The 23586-nt window shown below is 41.1% G+C and overlaps 2 protein-coding genes across 2 annotated transcripts; one reads left to right on the top strand and one right to left on the bottom strand.

Moving 5' to 3' along the window:
- Positions 1–14962: 14962 nt before the first annotated feature.
- LOC147203503 (uncharacterized) lies at positions 14963–17853 on the bottom strand. Its single transcript, XM_086114591.1, has 2 exons — positions 17742–17853; positions 14963–17196 (listed from the first exon to the last, which is right to left on the bottom strand). Exons 1-2 carry the CDS (start codon positions 17761–17763, stop codon positions 15731–15733), a joined length of 1488 nt encoding a protein of 495 aa, XP_085970717.1. The 5' UTR covers positions 17764–17853; the 3' UTR covers positions 14963–15730.
- Positions 17854–19130: 1277 nt separating this feature from the next.
- On the top strand, positions 19131–23265 carry rrp15 (ribosomal RNA processing 15 homolog). Its single transcript, XM_086114628.1, has 5 exons — positions 19131–19188; positions 19569–19867; positions 20661–20758; positions 20835–21027; positions 22692–23265. Exons 1-5 carry the CDS (start codon positions 19143–19145, stop codon positions 22830–22832), a joined length of 777 nt encoding a protein of 258 aa, XP_085970754.1. The 5' UTR covers positions 19131–19142; the 3' UTR covers positions 22833–23265.
- The last annotated feature ends 321 nt before the right edge of the window (positions 23266–23586 follow it).

Here is a 23586-nt window from a genome sequence, read left to right as displayed (position 1 = left end):
TCCAGAGACTGACTGGCGGGTGGGAGGGATTTTCTGCCTTTCATTACTTGTTCTTGAAGCACTTTGTGTTCCTTTTTTTTCAACTATGAAATGTGCTATATAAACAAAGTATTGATTGAGTGATTATTTGGCATTAAAAAGTACTTTGAAGTTAGCCACTGAGCCCGACTGCCCAGGGAGTTTGTCATGGAATATTTTTGTACCACCCTAACTGGTACAGAGCGAATGCATGACATGTGTTGCTGGTTACTTTGTGGAAGGCGTGAACTTCCTGAAGCACTTTTAAGGGGAGCTACTTTCGCATGAGAATGCTGTTTAACAGATTAGAATAATGGCAGGTTGTGCCAAAGAGAGGCAACCAGAATTAGACAATGATGCTAGCAAGTACAATGTCAAAGACCAATGAAAACCCAACTTGTGTCAGAATGATGGAAATGACAATTATGTAGAGAGAATGGCCGCTGGTTACACTCGTCATTTTTTAAACATTTTAAATCAGATATGCAAGTGAATCTTTCTATTGTTTTTTTCTTCTCTACCCCTCCCCCTCCCCAATTTTGCTGCTGTTGACTGCAAATTTCCCCAATGTGGGACAAATAAAGGCTATCTTATCTTATATTTGTTTTCTTTGCATATATAATAATATTAACAATAATAATAATAATCTAATATGTAATAATAGTCAGATATTTTTTAAGGTTCAGCAACAGGTGGAATTTCTTTCTGAAACATCACAGCTATCAATGACAATGCATGGTAAAATCTGTGGGCGGCCCGGTGATCGAGTGGTTCGCGCATCGACCTCGCAGTGCAGGGGTCCCACGTTCGATTACAGCTCCAGCCTTCCTGTGTGGAGTTTGCATGTTCGCCCTGTGCCTGTGTGGGTTTTCTCCGGGTACTCTGGTTTCCTCCTACATTTCAAAAACATGCATGACAGGCGAGGCGGATTGAAAACTCTGAATTGTCCCTAGGTGTGAGTGTGAGCGCGGATGGTTGTTCATCTCTGTGTGCCCTTGGCTGGCAACCAGTTCAGGGTGTACCCCGCCTACTGACCGAAGACAGCTGGGATCGGCTCCGCGACCCTTGTGAGGATAAAGCGGATCAGAAAATGGATGGATGGATGGTAAAATCGTTGTTGCGCAAAGCTTTTGTAGGTCAAACAAACAACAACAAAAAAGATGCTACAAATCTGTTTTTGAAATGAGCATAAAAAATACATTTTGGGACTCATAAAGCCATGTCTGATTAAAACCTGCTGACGACAAGTGTAATGTAAGCAGCAGTATGATTTGGTCATGCTTTAGCTCCGGATGCAATGGCCTCACTGGATTTTTTTATGATGTATCTTTTAACAGAAGTAACAAGGCGATTGTCCGTGTTTCTTTTTAACCATCTCTGGCCGTCTGAGTCATGCTATTAAGTCCAACTGCTGTGATCCTGCTATTAATCAAGATGATCTCACTCCGCCCACCCGTTCTTTCGTGGACCACCACAAAGTCTGCATTAACTGCATTCTTAATTCTGGCCCTCTTTCATAACCCAGTGTTGGTTTTGAAAAAGTGCATGTTAGACTACTCTGGACAATCCAGAAAAAAAGCTTGTGTTGAGTTCGTTTATTCTCCACTCCAAACGCAAATTCTGAGTGCCAAGCGTAGGTGACCTGCTAAGGATATTTATGGACGGAGGGCCAGGGTCATTTTCTCAGTACTGAGATCTCACAGGCTCATAGCTGACCCATCCAAGATGTTTTTCATGGCGAGTTGGCTGGAAACAGAGCTGACGTTATGTGACAGAAGCACGCACACATGGAAAACAGCACCAATAAAAGGTGGGTCAGAAAAGTTGCAGGACTGGTGTCACACAAGATAAACAGTGGACCCCCGCTCTTCTTGGGTTATAGGTAACAGTGAAATCAGTGTAAAATAAACACCCACTATAAATGCAGAGATGACCCCAAAACCCACAAAGGTCATGGATATCTGAGGATAGGGCCGTCATTAAGCATTTTCCACAAGAAAATGGGTGTTACCACCCCCCCCCAAAAAGCTTAAACATATAATTAAAAATAAATAGAGAAAAAATCGGGGATTGGGTGAATTCAAGGGTGCTGAACCGCAAGTATGAAGGGGACCACTGTATCCTAATTCCAACAAACAACAAGACTCCCTGGAGTCTAATGTACTGACCCAGCCTTCTCAGCAGCACCCCTGGAAGGATTCTTTTGGGGTCTTCTGCAGCTCAATGGCCATCTTGATGTCATCCGGAACTTCAAAATGGGTCCCATTGGCGCATGACGTTGTAAATAAAGAATAAAATCCTGTGTATAGGCTGGTGGCAAAGAGATTTGTCTGTGTAATACTTGAGTAGTCTTTGAGAGCTTACAATTGTTGTTGTTGAGGTCTTTGAGCTTGATTCGTTTCAAGCTTCAGCCAATAGATAGGTCATCAATGTTCTTCTCGGCCAAGAGCTGTCGGATGGTGTGAGCAGCCACGAGGCATATTATTGGCGGCATAATGCTTTGTTTTTTTTTTGGGGGGGGGGGGGTTGTTGTTTTTTTTCAGTTGGGGCCTAAGCCAAGGAGGAAGGAATTATGAATAGTTCCAAATACCAGTCAGTGTTAGCACAAAACTTTCAGAACACTTCAGCCAGAAGTAAAACAACGTCAGGAAAAGTCCACTACTTCAACTTTATTTTGCATTAATCACAATATGCAATTCAAAATAATGATTAAATTATTTACATGTTAAGGAGGCAAAAATTAAAAGTATTTTTTTATCTGCCACAGCCAGGAATGATTGCAAATATTGAAGTCACCTAAATGCTACCCTGTCAGACAAAAGTGGAGTAGGCTACAAGATCTAAGAAAGAAATGTTGGGTATCCTGCCATGATCCAAAGATATTCCAGAAAAAATTCAGGGGGTGAGTCATAGAAATTAGTCCGGTGAAGGCAAAGGTACTCCAGTGAATCACACCCATCCATCTTATCCACAAATGGAGAAAAGTGGGAACAGTGGTGTACCTTCCTGGAAGTGGTCGGACAGCCAAAAATACTTCAGGAGTTTAAATGATGGCTCATCCGGGAGGTCACAAGAACAACATCCAAATAAGCGCACGCGTCACTGGCCTCAGTTCAGGTCAGTTTTGACAAACCAAGCAAAAGAAAAACACTGGGAGGGAAAAATGTCACCAGTTGTTCTACATTCAAGGTACAAAAAGATTAAGTACGGGCATGAATATAGTACAGAGAGTGACATTTGTTCAATTCCTTAGTAACATTGTTCGTAAATTAATTCATGCAGTACCTATCTAGTCTATTGACCATGACCAGAGGTAAGTTCAGGGATTCACTGTCTCCCAAATCAAGCATGCGTCATTAACTTCCGATGAGTAGTCCAGAAAAAGAGAGGCTGTACTTGCTGCCGGTGACAGCAGCTTGATTAATGTCAACCCATGCTGATGTGAAGGGACTAATGTTGTTTGTTCCACAGCAGAGCACTGCCAAAGTACAGCGAGATATTCTAACAGATGGAGCGGGAAGCTGCGCAAAAATGAAATTCAGCGAAACAGAAAGGACCACGTTGGTGACATAAATGAACAAGTGCATGTTTGGAAAAACAAAAAGGACTTTCATAACAATCATTTTAAAAAAATTTCATAAAAATGATCTTGCAAGACGTTTTTTTTTTTTGTTTTGTTTTGTGTTTTTGTGAGAGTGACCTTTCGAGAACATTCTGGTACGTATCACGTAACCTTTCCCACAAAGAAGCACACGAGTCTCGGCTCTGATGACGTTCACAAACACTTTGCATTTCTCTTCGTGATTCAATTTGTTTTTAGATATATATTTTGTCATTTGAAGCCTGAGCAGCATTAACTCTAAGTAGAATTAAAAATGAATGTTTTAGTTAAATGTTGAGGTTTCCGCCTCCATAGAAAAGGAAAGGAGTCTGCCATCCGAGCAAGACACCACTGAAACTGTAAGTACACCTGGAGTGCAATGTTCATCCACAGAACAATATGTGTCCAATATGTTAAGTCAGTTTTATTTGCACAGTATAGCGCAGCACAACAGACATTAGCCCAAAGAACTCCTCGTGTGGAGCAGGTCTAGAACCATATGCTTCTCACACAAGAAAACCAACTAAACCCCACATGAGCAGGCACGATGACGATGGAGAAAATAACTTGAAGAAAACTCGAACAGAACCGAGATTCAGTGTGCGTTGGCAACATGATTTGACATAACTATGAATGGGATCAAAACTAATCAGATGGCATTGCTGTTGTTGGCTGCAGCTCTGAAAGCACACGCACATTCTAAAGGGAAAGAGAGAGGAAAGATTTTAAATAGTTGAGTGACAGGTTATCAGGATATTACATGAACGAGAATCAGGCAATCGAGCACATTAATTTAAAAAAAAAAAAGTGATTGTGATATGGGTATAAGCAGTTGAGGTGACCTATCAACATTACCATTGCTGAGTATTTAGGCAGACTTCTGAAAAACACTGGCTGTACAGAAGAAATGTATGGAACATCTGAGCTTTATGTGGAAATAAAAGACACTTTATCGAGTAGGAGCAGTGAGCTGACTGCCACTTGTGCAACCACATTATTTAATTTGTTTATTTAGACTTACCATTTCAAAAACCTTTTTTTTTTTTTTTTAATCAAGTTAATGTCACACTGGAAACAGAAGCATATACTAGAAGAGGGATTTTTTTTAAATGCATTCCTGAATTTGGAAATTGTAGCACACACATCTTTTTTTTTTTGTTGCCATAGGAGCACAATTGAAACAGTACTTGACAGCAAGATCATCATATTAAACAAGCCTAAGACTAGTGTCGAGTCACGTCTTTGTGCTGGTACATGGTAATGAATTGAAAATGGGAGAAATCGTCTGCTTATACTTTGTATTTTCCGTCGTTAACATCTGATACACATCAAGAAAGAAAATATTTCTTTGCCAGCATGTATTCAACTAGTATGAAGTCAAACGTGATTAGGAATTGGTCAAATAAGAGTGTATTGAACAACCTTTGCAGTTACAGTTACGGTGACATGCTGACAAACACACGTCTCTGGAGACGAGAGCCTGTGATGGCTGGCCCCGGACTTCTGTCAGTCCATATGAAATTGTTAAGATATTTCTTTAAAACACAATACAGTACATGTGGACTGCATACACTGTATATAATGGCTAAGTGTGGAACGGCTGTGATTTGCTCTCCTAAAATCCGTGTGTGAAAGCTTCCGTGCATTTTGATTGTAGTTTGAATCACCACAGAACCAGAGAGTGATCAGCCACTCATGAAAACAGATATCGAACCCCATGGAAGGTGTGAGAGTTCAATCGGGTTCGGCCGCTTCTGTCAGTGTGCGGTAGTCCGAGCAGTCACCAAGCCTTCCTGATTTCTTGGGTGCGCTGGATCTGCTGGGAAACATGAATCCTAAGCTCACAAACTCCAACGCTTTTTTTTTTTTTTTTTTAACAATAAGAATATTTCCATGCAGGGCAGCTCAGAACTCAAACCGATTTGACTAAAAAGGTAACCATGTATTTGAATCTAAATCGGTGGAGCTCCATTTTGCGTGGGTGGCACTTTAACAAGGAAAGCATTGGTTGCAGGAAATTGTGTGTGCCCAGTGGCACAGTAATAATAGGCTTGTCAAGAGGACATGAACAGCCTTCCGTATGACGAGGCATTCTCAGGGATACCACAATCCCGCCCAAAAATGTTTGGTATGGACAAGTGCCATCCATGTCACTTCACTTTGCTGAACAAGTTTTAGGCTTGACAATGTTCAGGACAGACACTGCCTCGATGCCTTTAATTTCCACATAAAATCCGACAAAGCGCCTTAGTGAGAGTGGGATACGCTTGTAGAAGAAATGGGACGAAAATGGTCTATCATTTACTTTAGCTGCTCAGTCAATGGGCTCAAAATAAGTGACAGTTCTTTCTTAAAATATGGACAGTGTTGTCTGTATCCGATCATTATGGCCACCTAAAATTGTAAGAAATGAATGAGTATCTGTGTGAATCAACAAACTAATTGTTAACTGTGAGCTACCATTCACATACGCTTCTTGTCTGGCGTTTGTCTTGGGGGATTTTACTTTAATTCTATTTGCAAGATAAATAGCAAGATGCACGTGAAGCTGTTTGTTCTTGAATGTATTCCCAAGTTAGTGTGAACAAAAGAATTTCACTCTTAGGAAATACAGCTTTCGGTCATCCTGCAGCACCTTTGTGCAGCTGTAATATTTGAATTGTAATCATTAATTTCAGAAAGTACCCAAAAAGAAATCTGTTAATTTTGCAGAATGAAATCGAAAGTCATCGGACCATTTCCATTACGGCCTAAAAGTTTGCAACTGTACACTGTGACTAAGCAAGCTGATGTGAAATCTTAGTCAGTAATCAAATGGTCATGTTTTAACCTGACCACATTTATTCTTTAACCGTATCATCTTCAGACTCCATTTTATGTTATCTGATCTATGATCCTGAAATGACTCACTTTTTAGAACCTGTTGGCACTCTCTGGGGTAAAAAGACTTTGGTGTCTGTGGCAGTCTCTGTCATTATTAGAAACTCATAGTGCTGCAGTTTTTATTTGTATCCGGCATACGCATACCACAACCCCACCCCGAACGAAAAAGTCAACCATTACCAAACCTGACCTGAAATCGATGACCAACAAGCCCAAGGTGTGTGCTTAAACATTTGTTCTTTTCATGTAAAGTCATGCTGAAGATTTTCATTCACAGAGGTTTGGCTACACCCCTTGTAACATGTTTGTGCTGCAGTCTGGACTGGACTGAAATGCTCTAGTTATTTTGGGTCACAACTCCTTTTTCATGTCCTTATGTGACCTCTTTGAGGCCCTCTTCGGGCTCTCTTTTCTTTCTCATAACATAGCACTTAAGTGCTTGATATCATTTTGAATGCTCCCTAGTTTGCTAATTCATGCGCATTGTCAAGGGGGGGGGGGGGGGGGATAACCCTGTAGAAAAAGTCTAGCTTCAATTTTTATGGAATAAAATTTTCAGAGACTGCCATACATTACCATTAGAATGAGAGATGTCAGACTGAGACGTTTGGGAAAGGGTGTCACTCCCGTGAGTAGTTGATTGTTTATTGACTCACAATATACTGTAATGCGGCCCGGTCGCCCAGTGGTTAGCGCGTCGACCTCACAGTGCAGAGGTACCCGGTTCAATCCAAGCTCCGGCCTCCCTGTGTGGAGTTTGCATGTTCTCCGTGCGTGGTTTTTCTCCGGGTACTCCGGTTTCCTCCCACATTCCAAAAACATGCATGGCAGGCTGATTGAACACTCTAAATTGTCCCTAGGTGTGAGTGTGAGCGCGGATCGTTGTTCGTCTCTGTGCGATTGGCTGGCAACCGGTTCAGGGTGTCCTCCCCGCCTACTGCCCGGAGACAGCTGGGATAGGCTCCAGTGACCCTTGTGAGGATAAGCGGTTCATAATTCGGAAAATCAATGAATGAATGAATAAATGAATATACTGTACTGTAATGTTAGCACAATATTTTTCCAGCTATGCATATAATTGATATAGTGGAGAAAGGTCAGAGTCACAAAACATCCCATCTGTGTAACTGAAAAATGTAAGACAGTGGAAATTAATGATTGATTAGTTTCATTTAAAACTAATATGTCATGTGATTAGGCTAAAAGCTCCTCCTGTAAGTCGTTACATGGCCTCTTGTACCTTGACGTCTAATATATTATGTCAGGACCATCATAAATTGAGGACCCCGTAGATTTTATGAAGACAATACACATGACAATAATTACATACAGTTGATATCTGACGAGATACATCAATCGGCCTTTTCACAGTCATCGCTATGGTATGGTACCGTATCACTATTTTGTAGTCACTCAAAGCATTCAATTTATATTCTACATTCAACTCAAAGTCGTATGAAATAATTTCCAACCCATTTTTCACCTGATGAATCAATGAACTATGCCTAATATGTTTGCGACCTTATTGACTCACACAAAACAGTAAAATATAAGAACAGTTTCCGTATGATGGAGTCCAGTTCTACAAACTAAATCTAACATCATAAACCATAAATTAAATGATGGTTCTCACACAAGGTTTATCCACTTTTAGATAAGTGAAGCCAAACCCTTATCTAAATCAAGTGATTTTACCATCCGCCAAGGTCAGATTAGTACATGCCTCTTAAACATTCACCGTGGCTCACAATTAGATGTTGACAATCTATTGTGGGGAAGGTAATGCTCATATTTGTAAGCCGTGATTGGCCAAAGTGAACATGTTCAGCATCATCACATCAGGGATTTTGTCACAAACCTCAGTTGAGCGGGTTTATTTTGCAGATCTGTACATACAATCTTTGCAACATGTTTCCTGGCCGCGGATCAACCAAGCTGACCATCAAATGACTCCCCCCACTGCAACTACAAAACCAAAGCATCTGAGGAAAACCTGGCATAAGAGCAGCCTGTATTGAAGAGGTTTATATTTTAATTATCCTCGAGACTGAACTGACCATTCAGCTGCTGGGGATTATTTGAAACATGAATCGCCAGGAGATGAAATCCAGCTGGCAAGAGAAACAGAAGAGTGTTTCTCAAAAGGACCAAGGGAACACCTTCTCCCTCTTGCTGCGTTCTAACATAAGTTACGTAAGAGTTGTGTTTTTCCAAAACAAGACAAGTGTTGAATTATTAACCATGTTTAAAGTGCTGCACCACAGATCGCGGTAAGAATCATGTGACACCTCTCAAAAGTTTTTCATATGCGGTAAGTAAATAAATAAAAGAATACTCTTGGTTACTCTGAACACGAACCGTGTTCCTTTAAAATTCTGTTCATGTGGGTTATTCTTAATTGGTGTACACAATAGATCACCAAATTGGAAATATCCTCTGAACGTGACCTTTTAAATATGAAGGAATAGCTGCTCCGGCCAGCCCTGGTGTACATTATGTTCAGCTTTTGAATTGAACATGTGTGCCAGTACCACAAACAGCAAATGTATACATTCAGCGAGACAATTTAACGACTGCAACATCGGACCGACAAAGGTAGTCCAGTCCAGCCTTCTCTTTGCTTTCTCCGTGCTCAACTCTCCAGGGAGTCACGAACCTGTGCTACGCATTATAAGTATCAGGAGGGAAGCCAATAGTCAGTACGGTGCTGTGTGGATAGTATTCTTTAAAGAGAAAAGAAGTGGCTCAACCCTGGCCAGACTCAGATTTTGCACTTGGAAGAGGGGACATTACAGGCCCTAATCTGGGATTGCTGCATGTTCAGTTACGTATGTAACTGTTGGTTGTGCAACCTAATTGCTTATATAATAGGCTATTTGAAACCGTTAATTGGTTTGGTTGTACGTGCTGACTGTCAAGTCCTGAGTGTTAGCTGATGTCAGTGGGTTTCTAGGTTGAGGTCCCACATCCTGCCTTGGATCAGAGTTGAATATGGTCTGATATAACTAAACTGACAATATTTGAGGCAACACATGAAAACATGATATTTGATCAAATGTCCATCGCAAAGATTTTTTTTCCCGATAGTATAAACCAATAAACCCATATAATTTGTCAGCATAGACTAATCATCCCTACAGCTTCAGTGGCTGCTCTACTTTCACTGCTCTTGCAATGGCAAGTTTAAAGTCGGATGTCGGATAACACTAGGCATTACATCATGTCATGTCCACAGCGGGAGGTTCTTGGAAAACTGCCTTTCCATCCTTGATGGTGCTGAATGGGAACCAAAGACTTACTGTTACTGCCTGTCGCATGAGAGAGAAGGGTTGCAAAGGTCAGGGGGGAAAGATAGGGAGGGGAGGGTTGCCATATTCGTGGCACTAAATCAAATGACTTACATTTTAACAACTAAAACCTTAGCTAATCTCCTGCAGGGAAGTTTTGGATCAGGTATCGAGGTCTGGTCATCGAAATGTGTCTAAGTAAGGGCATAATATTTATTGGACAGTCCAAAAGCGAAAACAAGTCTAAGTAAGGGCATAATATTTATTGGACAGTTCTAAAGCGAAAAAAAGTTGGCCACGGCTTGTGAAATGTGTATATTTTGATGTCCATTATAAATGCAGTGGGGAAAAAAAAGAACAAACACAAAAAACATCAAAAGAAAATATGTTTACAAATGTTTTCTGTGAATAGCTGATCCGTGAATATGTGGGGGTCCATCGTCTACAGGGCCTTCAAGGCCTTCTCTCCAGGCGCAAACACTTCAGAAACACAGACCTATAGTTACAATTTAAATGAAGTGGGAACAATTGATTTCCAACAATTTATCTTGGGTGTCGCTGATGGTGTAGGGGTACACTCGCCTGACTTGTGAGTGGGCAGCGTGGGGTTGATTCCCACTCAGTGACGGAGTGGATGTGGGTGTGAATGGTTGTTTGTCTCTCTATATGCCCTGAAACTAAATGGTGACCAGCTCAGGGTGTAGTCTGCCCTCCGCAACCCTGCTCAGGATAAGCAGTGTTCAAAATCCATGGGGACAGAGAGAGAGAGAGAGAGAGAGAGAGAGAGAGAGATACTGCATTGAAATAGGCTGGGCTGGGTCTGTTTTCCAAACATGGAAACATCTCTTTTTTTATGCTTTGAACGTGAAAGGGTTTTTTTTCTTCATTTTTTACCATACTGTTGGGAGCAATGAGCAATGAGTGGGATATATTTCAACCACCGCAGGCTGTAAGCGGATATCATTTCACTACAGCTAGGGATATCGAGGCATAAGAAAGATGTAATACAATGAAAATGGCCTTTGATCATCATTTTTGGATTTAATAACCACAAGTAGGCGAACATGACACCAAAATAAATCATCTAGATTAGAAATAAATTAAAAGAAGAAAACTGACCTGGCCTGGGAACAAAAGGGAGGTATGTCAATCTATTGAATGGTTGGACCAAATAAATGGTTTTTCAGGTGTTGTTTGAAACACTCCACGATTCATTCTAACAGATTGTGGGAAATGGTTCCATAGAGTTGGGGCTGAAAATGGAAACGCTCCATAACCTTTTGGTTTACGGTTTGTGCGGGGGATGGCTTGAAGACCATGGTATGTGATGAACATTTTAAGCCCCTTAATTTGCCATTTAATAAATATATGTCAATATTATATCGTATTCTTGTACTACATTTCAATTGATGGTTAATGGGTCACTGATTATAGTTTCCCAAAATGTTTGGAAAGTTTTTTAAAGGTCATACCTTTTGACAGATGCTGTACCTTCCAACACAGGATAGGTTTTGGAGATAATAAAAACACAATGTGGTACCTGCTGCTTTGCACGATTGATGTGTCCCACTGTGTTGCACACTTCAAAGGGCCATGGTTGCTTTTTGTCTCTGTTGTAAATGTTTTGGCATGTGTGATCATATATATCTAAAAGACACGTGGATGGTTCAGCATTTATGCTGTTTACCTTTATGGATTCATCGGTGAATGATGGCAGTTGACAGAAGGGTATTGACCCACACTGACCTCAAGCGGACCAAAAGGGGGCTACGAGAGAAAGACGGGGGCGGATATTGACCACTTCCCCTCTAACGTAAAAGATTAGGAAATAGGAAAGCCAGAGAGTAAGTATGAGAGATGAAGCTGTACATCATCCATAGTAAGACTGCTTGAGCAAGAAAGATCCATGTGAAAAAGTACAAATTACCGTGTAAATTTAATAGTTGGGGATAACCAAGCACCTCAAAAGGTATTTTCTGAGAGAGAAATCAGGATAGAGGGGCTGAGCAACTGAGAACAATGGGCATAACAAAAGCCAAATCGACAACTATTATAGTCCAAATTCCAGAGATGAGCGCATCAGTAAAGTTAGCCGGTCCGTCATTCGCCAGCGGCAGGTACACCTGTCTGTCATCATCGGTCGGTCATTATTTTAACCCACCCAAATCTGTCATCGTCAGTCTGTCACTGCATTGTTGTTATTTTAACCGCACTTCCGTCTTCGATGAATAATAGAGTTCGTCACGGCTATTTGAGACCACTTAGCCAGTCTGTCACCCTGTTATCGTTATTTCAACCATGTTTCCGTCATCGCTAAATCACAGTTTATCACCACTACTTTAGGACCGTCACATCTTCTTTTTCTTCTTTGTCTTCTGTCTATCTTCACCGACATTGCGGCGGCGACAGTCAATGTCGATGACCCGCAATGTGTTGCTTGGCAAACTGATCGATCTCACATGCTTTGCACTAGCTTCTTACATGCATTCAGTTATGAGTACCGTATTCCAATAAAATTACCTATATTGGATTTATTAAAAAGTATATTGCAAAAAATACAAAGTAGAATGTAGATAAGCACGCGCCACACACGTGGCACTGGTGACGATCATTCAAATGTCAGGTTCAATCACGTTCATTTCACATTTAAAGTGTGACATATTTTCCAAATGGATTTCTTTGGTACCTAAATCCGTGATCTGGAAATGAGGGCCACTCTTTAACTTCACCGAATCACGCCTCTTTGGTTGTTGCGCACACATTTCCAGGTGGCTTGTGTCAGGTGCGTTAAAAAAAAAAAAGACTTACGCACAAACGAGATCATATGCCCCTCAATGCTGGTGACCATGACCTGCGATGTGGTCTGGGTGCAGATGGCTCTGTGTTTCCTCACCTCAGGACCTTAGGTCCATTGGTCCATGACCTCATATCTTTGTATAGATTTGCAGAGAAATGGGAGTCTGTGTTGCGCATATCAGATTGTAATGAGTTCCATGAGAAGGTAGCAGAGCGACCATATGTTCTGCTACCCACAGTGAAGTGGAACGGCTTGATTGGTAAACGTGAAACAGGTGCGCCTGCTGGGGGGGACACGCCCTTCAGTCCAACGGGGGCTGAAAACAAAACAGAGAGACAGACGTGACAGTTTCAAACTTTGATTCCAACCATCCCCTTTCAACTTGGAGCACACGCCGCTCCAAATGATCTAAGCACTGTTGTAACATTAAGATTCCTCTGCTAACCGAACGTTATCTCGCTTAAGTGCGATCCCAAAAAAATTGATCTCGTTGTCTTCTGACCAAACATCTTTTTTCATCTGTGAGTAAATCAAAAACCAACCTTTCACGTCGGTATAAGCTGATTTTTATCTCAACAAATAGAGGGAACTGCAGCCGAGGTGCCATTGAGCAAGGCACAGAGTTCCCCAGGTTTCATGCCATATGAAGAAACATGTCACAGGATTTTTAAATCAAATTGATTTAGAAGGCAATCCAAGCTTGAAGAATCTTACCTGTCACGATCCAAATGAATTTATCTCTGTGACCTTGCCTCCCTTCAAAACTGAACATGGAGGCTAACAGTCACAACAAGTAAATGAGTGTCTTCGAGATAGATGAGCATTATGCTCTCGCACTTTTTCAGTGTACACTGCCCTTCGGTGGTGAACCATGGTACAAAGACACATTCTGAGATTTTTCCGGGCTTTATCTTTTATGAGTTTGGAAGGCGAAAAAAAAACACGTATCCATAGTAAAACAGTGAACACCGTGTGTTGTACAGTCTTTAGTAACCAGAATATGCTGTTAGATCCATAAATATTGAGACTATGACGGATGTTTTTTATTATTTAGCCTCGATTCACAACCACAAAGAAACTTGAAACAGAAACAAAACGTCTGGACTTTCTGTCTGTCTCTACTATGTCTGACATTTGGAAGGCCAAGAGACTGCAGTAAACAATTTTAGCGATTGATAGCAGAACACTTGAAGTATATCTACTTCATAACATTACCTGTAAAGTAAATTCCATGTAGTATTACCCTACAGATAGTACTTACCGGTTACTTTGATCCATAATTTGAATGTTGGAGTTTGGACAGTGTAAGTAATTTGCATTGCCGCTCCCAGTCAATAGTCTTCAATGGTGTCCAAATTGCGACAACTGCTGGGATTCCCATAGACAGCATTTGCAGTATAGGGAGTGTATACGGACGGGTATATACATAGATCCCACCTTGAGTACATCAAACCCACAACCAAATTGGATGTGGCTAAGTGAATAGATTTGTGCAGATTCCTCGTTCACTTGCTCCCTCAGGGCTCCAGACAATTTAATCTATTTATCTATTTTTTTTATTCGGAGCACAGTGGCCCGTAACCTGAAATTTTAGGAGTGCAAGTAGAATATTTAGGGGCGTGCCCTTGCAAGATGACGGGCAAAGTCAACATTTACTCTTTTTATTTTTCACTACATCACTGATAAATATGTGGTAGTGTGGAACAGAAGTTTGTCAGCAACAAAAATTATCTAAGGGTAGTAATTTAAAAAACAAATGTAAATTGACTGGTTGTTCAGGCATGAGTAGATTGAAAAAAAATTACTTACACTGTCCAAACTTTTAGGTTCAACATGCTATCATTTAAGGGCACTCTGAAGCTAACTTCAACCTCTCAAAATATTACAACAACCGTTCTAATAGGTCTGATTTTATGGACAGTAATCTTTTTTCCTCTCCAAAGAGACATACCACAGAAGCTTATGTCACTTAATGGGGAAACCACTTCGTCCATCAAATCTAAAATATTGGGGCTATCGCTCTGATATTTTAATCGGTTGATGTGGGTATAACTAGAGATGGCCACATACATTTTGCAGACGATTGATTACATTTTTGTGCCATAAAGCACCTGAAACCTTTTTACACTTATGTTTCAGCACTTCACTGTCGAGGGTACCAGTTTACTGCTGTGTCCTCGGCTATTTACATAATTCACAGATGCCAAACACACACAAAAAAAAAAAAACCTCAGAGATGCACTTTGAAAAAGCTTTGAAACAACTGTTGCACACCAACACTGATGTCTTCACTGTGGCCTGCACACATTATTTTCAGTAAAGTTGTGATTGGCGGTTGCGGATCAATTAAAAATAAGAAAAATCACTCTCTTTTTTTCCTTGATATTTTATTCCAGTGATGAAAAATTCAACATGACTATTTCACAACACAAAAATAGGCTTCTACGATAAAAAATGTAAAAAGGTTTGTTTTTTATTTTAGAGATCCGTGCTTCTTGGTGGATGGGCACGGCCCCCTGTGGCCTGCCTGTGGGGACGAGTGTGCTGTCCTGTCGCGTACTGAATGATGTGGAAATTTGCAAGACATTTATATTCACTTCACAGGGACTTTAAGGAGGTGGCTACTTGCTTCATTGAACGGATACTCTAGTTCAGGGGTAGGGAACTCCAGTTCCTCGAGAGCCATATCCTGCCTGTTTTCGGTCCCTCCCTACTCCAACACACCTGATTCAAATGATCAGCTCATCAGAGAGCTCTGTCGAGGCCTGAACAATTGAATCATGTGTGTTTGTTTTAGGGAGGGACCTAAAACAGGCAGGATATGGCTCTCGAGGAACTGGAGTTCCCTACCACTGCTCTAGTTCTACTAATTGTAGTAAAATCTGTGCTTGGACTGCATTAAATTATAATTGTTATAATTTATTAGTCTAACGCAAATGTCCAAATCATCAGAACAAGTCCTGGGAAGTGGAATGAAGCTTTTCATCATTTCTATTAAAAAGAAAAGAAAAATACTTTATACAACAAGCGTATTTGTATTCTTTGTGGCACAGTGAATTTAAATGGATTATACCATTGAAGAATGCAAATTTACATGTCCATATTGTATTTGACTCCACTGCAATTTACTGTACATCCTATGTTTCAGAAAGCATTAGTCATAGCAAAGGTATAAGCAACAAATAGTTGTACTCCAAGCATGACAAAATGAAAGTTACCCATGACCAATGCGCCAATAATCACGCCCGCTACAGCTCCCGAAGTACGTGGCCATGAAGAACTCTGCCCTGCCATGGCTGCCACTGCACCCACAGACACCCCAGATGTACCCACCACCCCCAGCAGTGCCCCAGCTTTGCCTCCCTTCCCCAGAGCTGGGGATAAAATCTCCACACCAGCCAGTAAAACGACGGAAATGACGGCAGCCCCGACGATGACTTTGCTCCCTCCAGCTGCATGCCTTACAAGGGGCCCCCCAACTGTGGCTCCCAGACTCAGTTGGCAAAGTTTTGCTGCAATAATTGCTGTTTTCAAAGCTTCTCGAGAGGAACGGTCACTCATGCGATCGCTGATGCTGTCACCATTTACATCTTGCGGTTGCCCTTTCTGATTCCTGATCTCGTCCCCAGCTTGTACGGTGAGCATGGCAATCACAAATGTTGCAAGCATTCCCATGCATCCGACCAACATCCAGAACTTAAAATCAGATGACTTCAGAATCAAATAGCCAATGATTGCTACTAAAGCTACAAGTACAATGAACACAGAATGGTGGCCTCCATATCCAAATAAACCAAAAAGTGAAGTTACGACAGCAACCACCGTCATTGGAATTCCCGAAAAAGCCAAAAAGTCCACATATTTAATCATCACAGTTTTGATCCAGTCTTGGAGGGTCCTTTGTTTGACTTGTGCCTCTTCAGCCTCTGTCTTCTTCCTCTCTAGTCCTTCTCGCAGCTTCCGCTCAGTGGCCCATGTTGACATGTCATTTGCGTCAGGAGTGTTCATCCCATTATTTATTGTCAGGATCCTCTCTTCTATTTGCACAGCCACCCTTTCTCTCTGCTCTAAATCTGAAATCTCGATCTGTGTCCTTTCTGTGTCCCAAATCATGGACCCTTGAGTGCAACAGGCCTCTCCTTGTTCCCAGAGGATGTTAAATACAAAGTGCAGGGGTGGTTTGAGGATGCTGAAAATGGTCAGTGCACACAGAAGACCAATCATGCCAAAATTATTCACAATCATTTCAATGAGAAAACCGAGCGTGGCACCGCTGAGTGTGGTCCCAAAGGCACCGGCGAGTCCTGCATTTGCCCACAAGTTTGCATAGTTGGTCGAAGTTGCCCCACAATTCCTTGTGGTGACGAACACTGAAGCTACCACTGCTGCCATGACAACGCCAGCTACAACCGAGGTCATGGCGATGGTCAGTGCAGAAGCTCCCATGAGAGTCCCCAGACCGAGAGCACCCACTGTCCTGATGTCTTCGATCAGTGGTTTCAGTTGACTCGCTGAGGTCATTGCAGCCAGTGTCCTGTCAACGGGGTCTTCTGTGGCTCCCATAATGGAGCCTCCCACTGCTCCTAGTGCAAAACCTATAGCTGCTTCCTCTAAAAGGAAAAGAACACAGATTTCTTTTCACTGACAAAGTACTAAAAATATATATATATGAAAAGTACACATTATACTTAAGGTGAGTGAGCAGAGATATGCTCTACACTTTTACTATGGAGTCCCGGTAAAAATAACAAACAACATTTTTTTTGCAATTTTCCAGTGCAAATCCAGATTAATCCTTATTTTCTTAAATCATGCTAACACCAGAGAAAAAAGCTGAAACTTATTTTGATTTTGCCAACAGTCATACCCTGCAGTCCAACAGGACTGGTTGATCAGGTTTAACCAGCAAACAACCCGTGTTGTTTTAAGTCACATCCTCCGCCACACTAAGTTAATAATGGTGGACATGATGTCGGATTTTCAAAAGTATTCTGTGATAACTTCATTTGGGCTTTTAAGACATTAACAAGCTTCAAAGCAGAATCAGCCAACAGCCAATTTTACACAGCTTATTTGATAACACAGAGAAGAAAAACACCCATATATTTATCAAAGTTTGATAGCCTATACATTTCATCAATGATGATGTACTTACTCATTTTTTTCTTTATCATCATGTTTGTTGTGCAGAAGTCGAAAGAGAGAATCCTCCACCTTTATTTCTGGACCGGTCCCGGACTAGTCACTAGAGACAGCTTGTCTCCTGTTAATAAAGCAACTATAGGACACACCCACGCACAGACCCACATGTGCTAATCACCAGAATCGCTATGCAATACCGGTTTTGTTTCTTTTGTGCACATGTAGTAGTATCTTGCTATGTGGATGTTTGTCACATTTTGACTGTCACTTTCTTAAAAAATAATTTCTGACAAATATAACACACCTGACCATGACAAAGCGCAAACCCTCCAATCTGAAAAATGTAGTGTTATTTTTTTATTTTTTTTGGTGAGAAAACTCAAACAAATTGGCTGTTTCCTTGCAGAATGCAGTCTGTCAAGGTGATATCTGCCGATCTGAAAATCCTGCAGATAGGAGGTTTTGCGTTTCGGCCATTGATGAGTAATTTCTCCCTTGTCATGGTCCTGAGGTATTTGAATTTATTTCAGGAATGTTTGTGTGCATGTGATATAATTGTCTTATGTATAGAGTAGACTTGAGAGTAGATAACTCGTAGAAATGATATGGCTGTGCCCACGGGGACATTAAAAGCTCGGAATGGCAAAATGTTGTTTTGTTTATGTTGTGTTGTTTTGTGTTGAGAGGGAAGAAATTTCATCTGTGCTGTATGTCAGACATACAGCACATTTGACAATAAAGTTGTATTCAATTCAATGTTGCTGCTGCTGTTGCTGTTGAGCAACCTCCAACAGGGTCCGATAGTTGCTTTGAAAGCCGCTGCGTCCCGGGTACCTGCTGACCCAATTGTCGGTTGTTGATTGGGAACTGTTCGTAGCCCAAAGGCACACCCAGCACCGATTGGAAGTTGTTCCAGTACTGGGCAAGTGTTGCTGCTTGCTATGATCCTGAATGTCACAAAAACAAATAATAAATTAAACAATGTAACAAACAAAAACAACAACAACAAATCCAGGATGCATTTTCTGTATTGATAGCACACACTAAAAGTAAGTTTTATGAAAATTGTTTGTGAAATGAGTTTGAACAGTATTTGAAATGTTTTTGTCTATATAATGATGTCCATTTTATAGACTGGCTGATCGACAGTCCATTCACGGCCAGTAATCTATCTGATTGCTCGTTGCCAACCATTCAACTCAAACGAGATGAAAACGAAGAGGAACCGTTGTCAATTGACTCGTGTACAGATTTTGAAATTCGGGACATGAGTGATACACACTCTTGTACAGTAGGTGGCGATATGCACATGTAAATTGCTTGCAATCCGCCAGTGAATGAAAGAAGATGAAGAAGTGTAGGAACCATCCGCTGTTGCTACTTGTACTCGGAATCCTTTCGTTGTTACTCTCCAATGGCCGCTTTAGTGGGTACTCGTGTGCGGATCTTGGAAGAAAGCGGTAACGATTTGAATCTACCGTGTACTTTTTATTTTATGAGTTTTAGCGTCATACCGCGTTGCGAGTACACATGAAATGTTGCCCTCATCAACTTTTTAACGGCGTAATGTTAGAACGTTAGACATAATACTATTTTCACGTGTTGCTGTAATTTACCAATTAACCTACTTTTCCGAGTATTATGACATCACCCTTACGTTTGGGCAAATTTGATGCATTGATGATATTGGCAATCTAGGTATTGTTTTTTTTTTTTGGTATTGCCTTTCATTTGAATTTTACTGTAGTCACGTGTCAAACGTTAACTATTGATACACTATATAAGCGTTAAACTGGCTATTTTTGGACAAATGAGTTAAAATTAATTTCTTATTCACCAGATGACGCCGAGTCTCCCGTGGAGGACACAAATGATCTGAATATCCCAGGTGAGGAGAGTCATGATCATATGTCATCTGATGGAGAATCTGACCAAAATGTGGACGGTGAGAATGATGGAGACAATGAAGATGGAGGTCAGGAGGAGGAGGATGGCAATCCCAATGCTGGCTGGGCACAGGCAATGGCCAAGGTTTTGGGGAAGCAAACCGTCAAGAACAAAACCATCTTAGTGAAAAACAAAGAACTGGACAAGGTGAAGGCAAAAGAAAAACAGGAGCAGTTGGAGAGGAAGGAACAGGTAATTATCGAATGTTTTTTGTTTGTTTTTTAAAGCAGGAAGCCTGATCATCCCCTCGCAATATTGAGTTACCTATTACCTAAAACCAACTGCCTATTGTTAAATGTCAACTCTCAGCACTTCGCTGAATTGTTTTCTGAACGACACTCACTCCGATCACGGTCAATCATCATCAAAAGAAAATCACTCCCCAAAAACTGTAAATACTCTTAATTTATCCAATGTATCCATTTTTTTTTTTTTGCTCAGCTTGTTTTGGACAATTAATCATTACATAAACACCAAAACAGAGGTGGAACTGGAACAACCCTCTTGTTGTCATTTATTTATTACTATTACTGTACAATGTGATATTGTTACATATTTACATAGCACATTAAGTTAAGGCATATGGGAGTTCACAGATCCAAAACTAAAAACTGAGCTGGCATAAGAGAAAATGTGTAACTTGTTTTGCTTTCTTTGCATATTTTGTATAATTAATGCTATCTATCCATCATAGTGTAGCTGGCAAGAGCCACATTACAGTGAAATTGTGTCCTAATTGCTACAAGAAAAAGAAAATAAGATCAACTGACCACTCCATACTGATGGAAACTTATATATATATATTTTTTTAAGTATATGCAAGTCAATGTTTGATAAACAGTTGAACATGTTGATCTGTAAATATAAAATTTAACTTTAAAACCGTACTTATTGCCTTTCCTGATCCCTGGAACTGGTGTAATGGCACAGGTTTTGGACAGACATTGCAAATCTTATTTTTGTGCTTGCTTTTTTTGTCCATCAGACTGATAAGAAACAAGTATGGGAGATGATGTGCAGAGTGAAACCTGACTTGGTGAAGGACCGAGAGGTTGAAAAAGCTCTGCAAAGAACTGCAACTAGGTGTGTTATCGTGTATTTTTGTATCGTGACAAGGAAGTGAGCATAAAGGCTGATTGTGTTTATTTTTTCCACCAAGAGGAGTTGTGCAGCTGTTCAATGCGGTGAGGAAGCACCAGAAGAACATTGATAACAAGATGATGGAGGCTGGTGGCTCAGAGAGGAAAAAGGCAAAAATACTCTCCTCTGTTTCCAAAAGAGACTTTATTGATGTACTAAGGAAAACTGAAGGTGGCGCCAGAGTCACAGTCAAGACAGAAAAGGACACAGGTGTAAGTGATTCTTTTTTTTCTTCTGTAACTCCTCCAAAAACAAAACTTAAGTTTCTTATATTGTTTTCAAACAAAAGAAAAAGATCATCTTGAATCGCTTTATGATGTCTGTGTGACTACTTACCCCTCTAAAGACAGTTTTTGTGAAGATTTGTACAGCCATGATTTAAATTAATTACGGATATGTTATCTTTTACGAAAGTCAAAAGGTGAGAGAGCCAGACGGTTTCTGTACATTCAAATTACTAGCAAAAAACAACCTCCCATCAATTTTAGGATCCGCCGGTCTCATTCATCTATGCACTCAGTGACTGTCTTCCGCATTGCTGCAGAAACATCCATTTGGAGATATGGCATATTTTCTAGTTGAGGTGCTTTGGGATTCATTATTTATTCATTGTGCTCGTGAGCAGAGGAGAAGCTGCACGCATCACTGTGTCTATACCCAGACATGAGCGAGTGATTTATCTATCCATTCATCCTATTTATGTGATGTGGGTAATTGATAAATGGCAAACTGCAACTCGGTGGGGATACACTTTGTCCTAGTATTCATGGTGAAATAATTTTTCAGTTGGTGTGTGTGTGTGTATGTGCTCAACGTGTACCTCTATTCGATTTAGGAATACATCACTGATTGTGCTTGCTGAACCTCATTACTGCAAAATGTGGTTGTCGACCACACTGCACATATTACACAAACAAATGAGTGTGCTTCAGCCCCGCCCCCTCTAATGTACACACCTTCGGCCCATCGTACACCTTGCGGCGTCACGAAACGCCAGAGAATTGTTGGGCAGCCTGCAGGGTTCTGCCACGAGTCTTTCTGCGATTTTAAAATTTGAATCGCGGGTGCAGATGTAACAGCTAATCAAAAATTCAATCTTGTGTCACATCAACCTTCACAGCAAACAACAGTTGTACGTGTGTAAATATTGGGGTTTACAATAACTCTTCATTGTATTTAAAATTTCATTTGTGCCCGGGGCTAAAAAAAAAAAAAACTAAGCATGTCTAGTCTCTCACTGAAATGCACAATGGCCAAAATAGATTACATTTCCAGGGTATGATGTTTGCACAGAGCAGAGCAGATCTGAAAACCCATTTTAAAGGCTGTAGTGATTTTGGCGTTTATAAAACAACAAAAAAAAAACATTTATTAACAGTAAAGGTGGATGAGAGACTCCAGAGATCATTAAAAATTGGGAATAAGTTGTAGTAGGGCGGCCCGGTAGTCCAGTGGTTAGCACGTCGGCTTCACAGTGCAGAGGTACCGGGTTCGATTCCAGCTCCGGCCTCCCTGTGTGGAGTTTGCATGTTCTCCCCGGGCCTGCGTGGGTTTTCTCCGGGTGCTCCGGTTTCCTCCCACATTCCAAAAACATGCATGGCAGGTTGATTGGACGCTCTGAATTGTCCCTAGGTGTGAGTGTGGGCGTGGATGGTTGTTCGTCTCTGTGTGCCCTGCGATTGGCTGGCAACTGATTCAGGGTGTCCCCCGCCTACTGCCCGAAGACGGCTGGGATAGGCTCCAGCACCCCCCGCGACCCTAGTGAGGATCAAGCGGTTCGGAAAATGGATGGATAAGTTGTAGTATTGTTTTAGTGCCAGATATGCGGCTCATAGTCCCAATTTAACAGTTTTATTGTGTCTGTGCATCTCCGTAGACAACGGATGAGGTGGAGAAACCAGTGTGGAGTGTCCTCACTGACGACTTTATGATGGGAGCGTCTATGAAAGACTGGGATAAAGAAGAGGAGGCCAAGGAACATACAGGAAGCGGTGCAGATGGATGTGATTCCAATTGACCCCATACTAAGCAAGAGACTTTGGAGTTCATTGTGAATGGTTTGAGCCTGTTCACTCAGCCAAGCGAGTGAAATCAACAGGGGGCAGCGTTGTATTCACCGAGTTACAGGACCGTGCTTGGTTCTATGAATGAAAAATAATGGGAAATTCTTCATCGTATTGGCGCCTGCTCAGAAAGGGTTGAGAAATGTCAGTTGTTGATATGAGGCAGCGCATATACAGTACGTGGAAAAAAATTCACATGCAACAGAGGAAAAATACCCTTTTTTTTAATGATGGACCAGTTAACCACCGAACTGCTTTGCTCAGCTCCACCATCCAGATTGTTTTTGCCATGTTGTGTGCTGAAGATTTTTATGTTGTGTAACCTGTGTCAAAACCACGCTTTCGTACAGGGCCACCGAAATAAAGAGCTGTTTTGCAGACACAGAGTGCAATGTAGCGGTGTGGCTTATTTACCGTACTTGGCTCATGATTTATTCCCTGAGAAGCAACAAGTCAGCATTTCTTCTGGCTCACTGCGTCCTTTGTGTTTACTGTCCTTTGTTTCAGGAAGAACTTTTGTTCATTGAATGTCAAATCCACTCGTGTTGAAAGAAAGTGACAAATCTATGAACAGAATAACAAAAACGGTAAGAACGTTACTGAACTTTGAATATCTTTTCATGTAAACTGTGTAAAATGTACTTCATTTTGAAATTCGATTTATTCCCCCACAAAAAAAATACATGAAAAAGGTCTGAACTAAGTGTT

Source organism: Hippocampus guttulatus, chromosome 6 (genome assembly GCF_054856545.1).
Source record: "Hippocampus guttulatus isolate MCC_2025c chromosome 6, RoL_Hgut_1.0, whole genome shotgun sequence".
NCBI classification, from domain to species: domain Eukaryota; kingdom Metazoa; phylum Chordata; class Actinopteri; order Syngnathiformes; family Syngnathidae; genus Hippocampus; species Hippocampus guttulatus.
Note: the sequence above shows the minus strand (reverse complement) of the source record. Positions and strands in the feature narration are given on the sequence as shown.